Consider the following 12,310-nt stretch of genomic DNA (forward strand, 5'->3'; position numbering starts at 1 on the left):
TTTTTTCTTTGTTCCTAGAGCTCTTACTTTCAATAGATACCTATTATTACCTTTATTCAATAATTATAACCAAACTGACATATTTATTATTTTTTCAAGATTTTATTTATTTTAGAGAGAGAGTGTACAAGAGGGGGAGAGAGTGTGAGATTCTCAAGCAGACTTCCTGCTGAGTGTGGAACCCTGCATGAGGCCCAGTCTCACAACCCTAAGATCATAACCTGAGCCGAAAACAAGAGTCAGATACTTGACTGAGTTACCCAGGCACCCCAAAATGGACACATTTTAAATTTCTTGAAAACCTACATCTAAATTCGATTTTAGAAAGTAAATATTATTGCTCATGAATGAAATCTATACTTAGATGCTTTGACTAATTTCCTGGTTGGCAATTGTTCACCACAATTTTTAAGTGCGCTGTTACCCATTTTTCCCACCCCTATGTATAAGTCAACAATAAGAATCCAAACACTTAATCACATATGGGTATTTATTATTTAAAAGAATCCATGATAAATCCTTTTTATGAATTAAATAAACTTGTAATGCTAAAAAGATTAATTTTTCCTTTAGGTTGTAATTGTTGTCATTTTCTTACCTGAGAGTACATCCTTAATTGTTGTCTTTCTTGAAGCTTATAACACTTCTATTTTTAAAACTTATAACACTTCTATTTCAATTTTTACAAGATGTCTTATAACACTTCTATTTCAATTTTTACAAAATGTCTTGCTGAGCAATTGTAGAGCATTTTCTAAATGGCTAAATCAAGCAAATACTGCATTTTTTTTTTTTTTTAAAGAGAGAGAGAGGGAGAGAGAGTGTGTGTGCAAGCTGGCGGTGGGGGGTGAGGTACAGAGGGTAAGCAGGCTCCATACTCAGTGCAGAGCCTGATGCAGGGCTCAGTTTCAACGATCCTGAGATCATGACCTGAACCAAAGTCAAGATCAGATCCTTAACTGACGGAGCCACGCAGGAGCCCCACAATTGGAATTTTTAAAATGAAGTTCACATATATCTACCCTGCCATCATTTTAATGATTGATGACTAAGATGGGAATAATAGGGAGTCTTTAAGTAGCAGCTAGTTTCCATTGTATATCATTGTTATTCAAATATCCGTTTCAATCAATGTACATAGGTTTATGGTTTTGAAGGTATATTCATGTTCTTACTAATGTAGAGAAAAGTAGCATAGACTCATGGTTAATGAGGCCTCAATCTTGTTCTTTTATTTGGTTTCCTTATTGTCTTGCTCTCTTCCCTCCTAATTTGAGGACTTTCTTTAGTGTTATGCTTGGTTACCTTTCTTTTTCTTTTTTGTATATTATAGATTTTTGTGATCACAGTGAAGTTCATATATAACATCCCATATATATAGAAGTCTTTCTTAAGTTGATGGCTACTTAAGTTCAAACACATTTTAAAAACACTACATTTTTCCACCCCACCTTGTTTTATGTATTTGATGTCTTAGTTTACACCTTTTTATTTTGTGTATCCGTTAACTAATTACTGTAGATACAATTGTTGTTACTACTTATGTCTTTTAACATTCATACTGGCTTTATAAAAGTGATTGATCTATTACTTTTATTGTATGTTTGCTTTTACCAATAAAACTCTTTCTTTCATAATTTTTCTTATTTCTAGTTTCGGCCTTGTCTGTCTTTCTTTATTTGTTTCTTTCTTTCTTTCTTTCTTTTTTTCCTTCTTTCTTCTTTCTTTCTTTCTTTTAATCTGTTTTTGAGAGCAAGCAAGAGAGAACACAGATGGGAGGGGAGGGCCACAGAGAGAGGGAGAAGCAGACTCCTTGAGCACAGGGCGTGGTGTGGGGCTCGATTCTAGGAGGTCTCTTAACCTGTCCTCATTTTAAAAATTCTTTTATCTTTTTGTTTTTTGGCTTGGATGATTTCTGCTACCCTGTCTTGTAGATCACTGATCTGTTTATCTGCAGCTTTTAATGTGCTGTTGATCCCTCTGGAGTATTTTTCATTTCAGTTGTTTTATTTTTCAGCTCTGATTGATTCTTCTTTATATTTTCTCTTTCTTGAAGTTCTCACTGAATCCATCCATTCTTCTCCCAAGTTTGCTGAGCATTTTTATGACCATTACTTTGAACTCTTATTCAGGTAGATTACTTATCTCTATTTCATTTAGCTATTTTTCTGAAATTCTGTATTGTTCTTTCATTTGGAACATATTCCTCTATCTCCTCATTTTGTCTGACTTTCTGTGTTTATTTCTGAAATTGTTTTCAACTTTTTCCCTCTTTAAAGTATGTCGCTTTGAACAATGAATGTTAGGTATAAAGTCAAGGAAGAAGAAACCGTTTCTAAGTATTGTCTGATCATTTTTCTTGTTGGAGCTGTGGTGGAGTAGGTGGCAGATGACATTGCTCTTCTTTTTCTGAGTTGAGAACACAGGAGTCAGGCAGATGGAGATAAGCTTAGTAACTGTAATACATACTAACAGATTGGAGGATGTGGCTTAGGTATGTAGCCACTGCCAACTTCCTAATACTTTACTCCTTTACTCCAAATTAGGCACTTCCACACACAGTTGTAAATGGAAGGAAGAGATGTTTGATGCCCATCCCACAAAGATGAAAGCAGACCTCAATTCATGTTACTAGGGCAGGCATAGCTTTTCAAATAAAAGATCTGGAAGCATGTAGGCACTGCTTAGTGCCTTCTCCCAAATTCACCCATTAGGCGAATCTCTCTTCCTGTCATGAAGAAGGTAGAGAAATGTTCTCACATGGAAATGAACGTTTACCTATAAGTTCTGAGCGAATTTAATTTGTAATTAAAGTTAATCGTGTCTTTTGTACATGTGAACTAATGGGAAGGCTAGATGGCAAAGAGAAATCTGTTCAGTGTTTTAGATTTTGCAATAAATAGCTCACAACATAGGTAACCATTTGTTCATTGACTTTGATAAACCAAGTTTTATTTGAAGGAAATGAATAATTCTTTCAAGGAAGAATTTCCTCATTTTCAGGTTCTTTGGTTCAACCAAAGATTTTCTCCTTCAAGTTCCCTGTCCCTTCAAGTAAAAAAAATTTTGCTTATAAATTGAGCATATTGACTGTTACTAATAGGAGTTAAGATAACTTCTCGTCCTTTATTTTTGTTCATGACTGTAAAAATTTATAGTTTAGTTAGAAAGCTGTTTTCTGTCTAATACCTTAACTTTATTGAGCCACAGGACAAAGTTTTATGTATTCATTTTCTCTGAGTTCTAGTTAAAAATGCATGTATTTTTCCTGAATATGAGGAAGTAAGTAAAACACATTCCTGGCCTGCAACTAGGTGGTTTTTTGACCTCAGGCAAACTACAATCTCTCTGAGGCCTTTTTGTCTCTTATGTGAAATTAGGGATGTTGACTAAGTTAGTGACTTTTATACCTCTGGGGAAAAATTGTTTTTTCCAAAGAATAGAACTTATCTTTTTTTTTTTTTTTTTTTTGCATTAAACTGTATTATATAAAACAGAGACAAGTAGAGCTGTTTAGCTAAATGCGAGATAAGACTACACCTGTAGACTTCCTTGTCCCTCAGTCCTGCTGTGTCCCAGGAGACCCTTAGATTTCTATGAGCCATAGTTTGAAAACTAACATTTATGAGAAAATCCTTCATTAATAATTCTTTGAATTAAAATTTGCTGATACATTGCATGTTGTTTTTCTGTGTATAATTTTCTTATCCTATTTTTTTGATAAATGGAAAAGTATAAATAAAATTGCAAATGCGTCTCCTTATTAGTGGACTTCAAGCTATTTCCACCATCTAAACACAGTTCTCACTTGGAAATAAAGGTCACAGAAGTAAATATTTAGGAAAAGCTTTTGGGGAAAAGACAATAACATCACATTGGTAATTCCTTAAGTCATGTCATATAAAAAAGTGTCTTATATTTTACATAGTATTTATTTATTTATTTTATTTATTCATTTTTAAAAAAAGATTTTATTTATTTATTTGACAGAGAGAGAGAACACAAGTAGGCAGAGAGGCAGGCAGAGAGAGAGGATGAAGCAGACTCCCTGCTGAGCAGAGAGCCCGATGCAGGACTTGATCCCAGGACCCTGAGATCATGACCTGAGCCGAAGGCAGCAGCTTAACCCACTGAGCCACCCAGGCGCCCTTACATAGTATTTATTAATGCTTTATAAAATTGCTTCAATAAAAGTTTCTCCCATCAAGTGGTATTGAGTTATTAATTTTACAAGGCTGTCTAGTAATGTTGTCATATTATTAATTTTATAAGGCCTAAATATAATGATATTGTCAAAAAGTGTTATGATTCCTCAAAAAATTAAAAATAGAAATGCAGTACCATTCAGCAATTCCACTACTGGGTATTTACCCAAAGAAAATGAAAACACTAATTTGAAAAGTTATGTGCACCCCTATGTTTTTTGAAACATTATTTACAATAACCAAAGTATGGAAGCAACCTCAGTGTCCATCAATAGATGAACAGATAAAGAAGATGTGTGATACCTATACAATGAAATATTTATTCAGCTATAAAAAAGAATGGGATCTTGCCATTTGTGACAACATTGGTAGACCTAGTATTTTGCCAAGTGAAATAATGCAGAGAAAGGCATATACCATATGATTTCACTTCTTCATGGTATCTAAAAAACTAAAGTACTAATAGCCCTTTAGTGACTGGAAGCCTTACTGATAACATAAATAGTTCATTAACACAGTTTTTCTTTTTTTTTTACATTACATGTATTATATACTATATTCTCATAATAAAGCTATATAAAAAATGTTATTGAGAAAAACATGAGAAAATACACTAAAATACTGTATCAAAAAAAGTCCATGTGTAAGTAGAGTAGACCTGCACCCTTCAAACCCATGTTGGTCAAGGGTCAGCTGTATATTACAAGTATTCCCATCTAGAATTTTCTTACTTAGAGCTTTCTTATAAAAGGTACCCTCTCATTGAATGCCCCAAATGGGGTCTAATATAGGTTACCGAGGGGTGCCTGGGTGGCTTAGTTGGTTAAGTGACTGCCTTTAGCTTAGCTCATGATTCCTCGGTCCTGGGATAGAGTCCCACTGCAGGTTGTCTGCTAAGTGGGGAGTCTGCTGTTTCCTCCCCCTCTGCCTCTTCCCTCACTCGTGCTCATTCTGTCTCAAATAAATAAATCAATAAAACTGCTGATATAAACATTGGGGTGCAGATACCTCTTTGGATCAATATATTTATATCTTTGGGGTAAATCCATAGTAGTCCAATTGCTGGGTCATTGGGTAACTCTATTTTCAGCTCTTTGAGGAACCACCATACTGTTTTCCAGAGTGCCTGCACCAGTTTACATTCCCACCAACAGTGTAAGAGGCTTCTGCTTTCTCTGCATGCCTGACAACATCTGTTGTTTCCTGACTTGTTCATTTTAGCCATTCTGACAGGTGTGAGGTGATATCTCATTGTGCTTTTGATTTATATTTATTTCCCTGATGCCAAGTGATGCTGAGCCTTTTTTCATATCTGTTGCCCATTTGTGTGTCTTCTTTGAGAAATGTCTGTTCATTTCTTCTACCCATTTCTTGACTGGATTGTTCTTTGGGTATTGAGTTTGATAAGTCTTTATAGATTTTGGATACTCGCCCCTTATCTGATATGTCAATTACAAATACCATTTTCCATTCTGTAGGTCATCTTTTAGTGTTGTCAGTTGTTTCCTTTGCTATGCAAAACCTTTTTATCTTGATGAAATCTTTGTTTCTCTTGCCTTTGGAGACCTGTCTAGCAAGAAGTTGCTTTGGCCAAAGCCAGAGAGAATACAACCTGTGTTCTCTTCTAGGATTTTGATGGGTTCCTGTCTCACATTTAAGTTTTACATCCATTTTGAATCTTATTTTTATGTGTAGTATAACAAGATGGTCCAGTTTCATTCTCCTGCTTGTGGCTGTCCAGTTTTCCCAACACCATTTGTTGGAATGACTGTCTTTTGTTCCATTGGACATTCTTTTCTGCTTTGCCACAGATTAGTTGACCATAGAGTTGAGGGTCCATTTCTGGGCTCTTTATTTTGTTCCATTGATCTATGTGTGTGTTTTTGTGGCAATACAATACTGTCTTGGTGATAACAGCTTTGTCATAGAGCTTGAAGTCTGGAATTGTGATGCCACCAGCTTTGGTTTTCTTTTTCAACATTCCTTTGGCCATTTGGGATCTTTTCTGGTTCCATACAAATTTTAGGAATATTTGTACCAGCTCTGAAAAAATGTTGATGGTATTTTGATAGGGATTGCGTTGAATGTATAGATTGCTCTGGGAAGCATAGACATTTTCACAGTATTTGTTCTTCCAGTCTATGAGCATGGAAGGTTTTTGCCATTTCTTTGGGTCTTCCTCAGTTTCTCTCATGAGTGTTCTATAGTTTTTAGAGTACCAATCCCTTGCCTCTTTGTTTGGGTTTATTCCTAGGTATCTTAATGGTTTTTGGTGCAATTGTAAGGGGGTTTGACTCCTTAATTTCTCTTTCTTCTATCTCATTGTCGGTGTATAGAAATGCAACTGATTTCTGTGCATTGATTTTATATCCTGCCACTTTGCTGAATTCCTGTAGAACTTCTAATAATTTTTGGATGGAGTCTTTTGAGTTTTCCACGTAGAGTATCACATAATCTGTGAGGAGTGAGAGTTTGACTTCTTGCTGATTCAGATGCCTTTATTTCTTTTTGTTGCCTGCTGAGGCTAGGACTTCCAGTACTAGTTGAACAACAGTGGTGAGAGTGGCCATCCCTGCCGTGTTCCTGACCTTTGGGGTAAAGCTCTCAGTTTTTCCCCATTGAAAATGATACTCACTGTGGGCTTTTTGTAGATGGCTTTTATGATATTGAGGTATGTTCCCTCTATCCCTGTACCATGAAGAGTTTTAATCAAGAAGGGATGCTGTACTTTGTCAGGTGGTTTTTCTGCATCTATTGAGAGTATCATATGGTTCTTGTCCTTTCTTTTATTAAAGTGTTGTGTCAACTGATTCATTTGCAGATGTTGAACCACCCTTGCAGACCAGGGATAAATCCTACTTGGTCACGGTGAATAATCCTTTCAATGTATTGTTGGATCCTGTTGGCTAGTATCTTGGTGAGAATTTTTGCATCTGTGTTCATCAGCAATATAGGTCTGTAATTCTCCTTTTTGTTGGGGTCTTTGTCTGGTTTTGGGATCAAGGTAATGCTGGCCTCATAGAAAAGGTTTGGAGGTTTTCAGTCCTTTTTTATTTTTGAGACAGCTTCAGAAGAATAGGTATTAATTCCTCTTTAAATGTTCGGTTGAACTGTCCAGGGTAGTCATCTGGCCCGGGAGTTTTGTTTGTTGGTAGATTTTTGATGACTGCTTCCATTTCCTTGCTAATTATGGGTCTGTTCAGGTTTTTCTCTTACCATTTCTTCCAGATTGCCTAATTTGTTGGCAAATAGTTGTTCATTATATGTTCTTAAAATTGTTTGTGTTTCCTTGGTGTTGGTTGTGATCTCTCTTCTTTCATTCATGATTTTATTAATTTCGGTCCTTTCTCTTTTCTTTTTGCAAAGTCTGGTCAGGGGTTTATTGATCTTATTACTTCTTTCAAAGAGCCAGCTCCTAGTTTTGTTGCTATATTCTACTGTACTTTTGGTTTCTATTTCTTTGCTTTCTGCTCTGGTCATTATTAATTCTCTTCTCCTGCTGGATTTAGGTTTTTTTGCTGTTGTTTCTCCAGCTCCTGTAGGTGGAAGGTTAGGTTGTATATTTAGGACCTTTCATGTGTCTTGAGAAAGGCTTGTATCGTTCTATACTTCCCTCTTCAGGACTGCCTTGGCTGCATCCCAAAGATTTTGAGCAGTTGTGTATTCATTTTCCTTTGTTTCCATGAATTCTTTTACTTGTTTGTTAATTTCCTGGTTGACCCATGCATTCTTTAGGATGTTCTTTAGTGTCCATGTTTTTTAGTTTTTCCCAAATTTCCTCTTGTGATTGAGTTCAAGTTTCAAGGAACTGTGGTCTGGAAATATGCAGGGAATGATCACAGACTTTTGGTACTGGTTGAGACCTGATTTGTGACCCAGTATGTGATCTCTTTTGGAGAAAGCTCCATGTGCACTGGAGAAGAATGTGTATTCTGTGGCTTTAAGATGGAATGCTCTGAATATATCTGTGAAGTCCATCTGGTCCAGTGTGTCATTCAAAGCCCTTGTGCCCTTGTTGATCTGCTTAGATGACCTGTCCATTGCAGTGAGTGAGGTGTAAAAGTCCCCTACTATTTATTGTATCATGCTCGATGTGTTCTTTAATTTTGTTATTAGTTGGCTTATGTAATTTGCTGCTCCCATGTTAGGGGCATAAATCTTGACAATTGTTAGATCTTCTTTTTGGAGAGACCCTTTAATTATGATAGCGTCCTTCCACATCTCTTATGACGGCCTTTGGCTTAAAATCTAATTTGATAAAAAGATTGCCACCCCAGCTTTCCTTTGATGTCCATTAGCACAGTAAATGGTTTTCCACCCCCTCACTTTCAATCTGGAGGTGTTATTGTGTCTAAAATGAGTCTCTTGCAGACACCATATTGATGGGTCTTGCTTTTTTTTATCCAATCTGATACCTTGTGTCTTTTGATTGGGGAATGTGGCCCATTCACTTTCAGGCTAACTATCGAAAGATATGAATTGAGTGCCATTGTATTACCTGTAATGTCATTGTTTCTGTATATTGTCTCTATTCCTTTCTGGTCTATGACACTTTGGGTCTCTCTCTTTGCTTGCAGGATTCCCTTTAGTATTTCTTGCAGGGCTGGTGTGGTGGTCACTAATTTTTTAGTTTCTGTTTGTCCTGGGAACTCTTTATCTCTCCTATTTTGAATGACAGCCTTGCTGGTAATGTATACTTGGCTGCATATTTTTCTGGTTTAGCACCCTGACTATACCATGCCAGTCCTTTCTGGCATGTCCTGAGCTGCTTTCTGGATTTTCTCTTTGTCTCTGAAATTTGCAAGCTTCACTACTATATATCAAGGTGTTGACCTATTCTTACTGAAATTGAAGGGGGTTCTCTGTGCCTCCTGGATTTGAATGACTTTTTTCTTACCCAGATTATGGAGGTTCTCTGCTGTAATTTCTCAGATATACTTTCTTCCACACCCCCTTTCCTCCTCTTCTGGGATTCCAGTTATTCTAATATTGTTTTGCTTTATGGTATCACTTATCTCTTGAATTCCCCCTCCCCTTGAATTACTGATCCAGTAATTTTTTATCTCTCTTTTTCTCTCAACTTCTTTATTCTCCATCATTTTGTCTTCTTTGTTATACTTCTCCTTTCTGTGTCATTTATCCTAGCATTTAGAGCCTCCAATTTTGAAAATTTGAAATAGCTAATATTTATTAGTTAATTATAGCTCAGTAAGTCTGCAAAAGATAAGTAGGGTTTTATTTCTCCACTACCCATTATGTACGTGATGAATGTTTTAGAATTTCTATTCAATTAGCTGATATATGATATATGTTTCAGATATAGTGTTCAGTTAACCATCTGTTGTATGTAATACCCAGTGCTCTACACATCACATGCCCTCCTTCATGCCCATCACCCAATTACCCCTACCCCCATCCCACCTCCCCTTCAGCAAACGTCTGTTTCCAATAGTTAAGAGTCTCTCATGATTTGTCTCCCTCTTTGATTTCTTCCATTTAGTTTTCCCTCCCTTCCCTTATGATTCTATGCACTTTTTCTTATATTCCCCATATTTATGAAACAATATGATAATTGCCTTTCTGTGATTGACTTATTTCTCTCAGTATAGTACCCTCTGTTTCCATCCACATCAATGTAAATTGTTAAGAGTTCATCCTTTTTGATGCCTTTGTAATATTCCATTTGTAATACAGCACATCTTCTTTATCCATTCATCTGTTGATGGACATTTGGGCTGTTTCCCCAGTTAGTCTATTGTGGAGATTGCTTCTATAAACATTGCTGTCCAGGTGCCCCTTCAGATCAGTATGTTTGCATCTTTGGGGAAAATACCTTGCAGTACAATTACTGGGTCATATTTTTAACTTCTTGGAGAACCTCCATTCTGTTTCCAGAAGTAGAACCTCCATTTTTTTTTATTGAATCCCCTTAATAACTTTTGATTTCAACTTGGTAATATTTTTATTCTTTTATTTCTCCAGAAAGGGATTCTTCAGTGTCTTTTGTGCTTTGTTCAAGCCCAGCTAGTATTTTTATACTTGTTATCCTAAACTTTAATTCTGCCAACTTAGTTATATCCATACTGATTAGGTCACTGTCAGTCAGTAGTACCTCTTGTTCTCTTATTTCAGGTGAGTTTTTCCATCTAGTCATTCTGTCTAGAGAAGAATAGAAAATGAAGAGAACAAAATACTAAAATAACAACAACCCCAGAGAAATATAATCTCTATAAACCAAATCCCTATAATCTCTATAAACCAAAATAAATAAATAAATAAAATAAAAATTTAAAAAGTGAGAATATAATCCGATGATGAGAACAGAGCTATTCACTAGATTCTGGGTATATTTTGGTCTGTTTCTTAGAGGAAACTACATCCCAAAATTGTAAAGAAAGAAAAAAATATATATATGCAAAAATAAAGTTAAACACTATGAAAGGATAGAATGTAACTATAAAAATTAAAATAAAATAAGTTTAAAAACCCGAGTTGATAAAATGAGAAATTTGTTGAAATGGAAAAAGAAAAAGAAAATTAAACTTGAAAGTTTAAGGAGCCATGAGTTCTGTATAGTATTTTCCCCCAGCACTAGAGTTTTGCAGTTGTCTGTGATTGCTTAAACTTGATCTTAGCAGGAAGTTCTTGCCGATTTTCCAGGGGAGGGGCCTGTTGCGCTGATTCTCAGATGTCATTGCACTGCCCTTGCCAGGGGTCCAGGCTAAGTTAGGGCCTCCAGATTCCTCTTTGTGGCTTTTGTTCCCTGAAGGTTTTCCACACTGCTTGAGAGGATTAGAATGAAAATGTGAGCCTCCCAGTGTCTAGCCCTAGAGCTGAAAGCAGGCACCCTCCACTCTTCAGTGTGTCCTCACAGAGGAGCTGTCAATCAGTCTCGTCTCCCTGGTTTCTGTATGCACTCTGTGTACACCCAGCCTTTGAGCATTTTTATCTCAGCCATGCAACCCCCTTTGGAGTCTCTAAACTCTGCAGTCATCTGTGGCTGCATTCATGCCACTCCTCCAGGGGGAGGAAGGAGGTCTTGCCCTGTTTTTTCTGCATGTTTGGTCCCTGCTATGAGAGCGGTTACCCAACGGGTTGGGGTTTGTGATTAATGGCAACACTGAGCTGAAAGCCCCCTCCTCTGCTCTTTGATTGCAGCTGGCTTCCCTGCTGAAACTCCTGGGAACTCTCCCATACTCAGGCACCCCATTCTGTGTGACCCTGGGGATCCTGAGATCAGGCAGTTCTACCTAGGATTCTACCCCACTTCTCCACCCGAGTGCTTTTCAAGCAGGGATGTCCCTCACCAGATTAGACTTATAAAAGTTCCTGTTTGCATACCACTGCTGTATCACTTTCTGATAGGCAGTTTATGCATCCCCCCCCCCCAACAGTTTATCTTCCCATGTATCACCTTGGATTCATTTCTCCACTACACACCTCCTACCTTGCAGAATGTGGTCACTCTTCTATTTGTAGAATTAGAACAGTTCTTTTCTCAGATCTCAGGTTGAGTTCACAGGTGTTCAGAATGATTTGAAAGCTATCTAGCTGAATTCCAGGGACTGGACAAAGCTATGGCCCCCTATGCCTCTGCCATATTCCTCTTATTCCAGAAATTATGTATATTTAATAGACCAATATTAATTGTACTTTTTATCAGATTTCTCTAAATAGTGTTACATCTCTTTCTTCCGTTACCTAAGATTAAAATAAGTAGGGATTTATTTTATTTATGTGATTATCTTTCTATTTAAGCAATCCCTAACTTAGTTTTAGTCTCTAATAGTGCTATTTTAAGTTCACATTTCATAAGCTATATATAATTCCTACAATTATGTGTCTTGTTTAACTTGAACATTATAAATATTTGACTTATTTCAGATGCAGCAGGAGTTGGAAAAAAATATAACTAGAGAACTAGAAGAAGGTATGTTGCCAAATTTCCGAATTAAGATGGTCATTGATTTCTGAAATAAACTATGAATGGTAAATGGCATTGCTTTCTATTGTTTGGATAATAGGTACTATATTAATTTTTTAAATATATATCTAATAAAAATGTAAAACATAAACATAATGAGGAACATACTTATTCCTCATTT

At 36.4% G+C, this 12,310-nt stretch overlaps 1 protein-coding gene across 1 annotated transcript in view; it reads left to right on the forward strand.

Moving 5' to 3' along the window:
- Window positions 1-12,310, forward strand: part of ANKRD26 (ankyrin repeat domain containing 26) — a 144,496-nt gene that overhangs the window by 127,798 nt on the left and 4,388 nt on the right. The window contains exon 40 of the mRNA XM_082740860.1: window positions 12,090-12,135. Coding sequence (XP_082596986.1) covers window positions 12,090-12,135 — 46 coding nt within the window. The remainder of the gene's footprint in view (window positions 1-12,089; window positions 12,136-12,310) is intronic.

This window comes from Mustela nivalis (genome assembly GCF_964662115.1).
Source record: "Mustela nivalis genome assembly, chromosome: 7".
NCBI lineage: Eukaryota > Metazoa > Chordata > Mammalia > Carnivora > Mustelidae > Mustela > Mustela nivalis.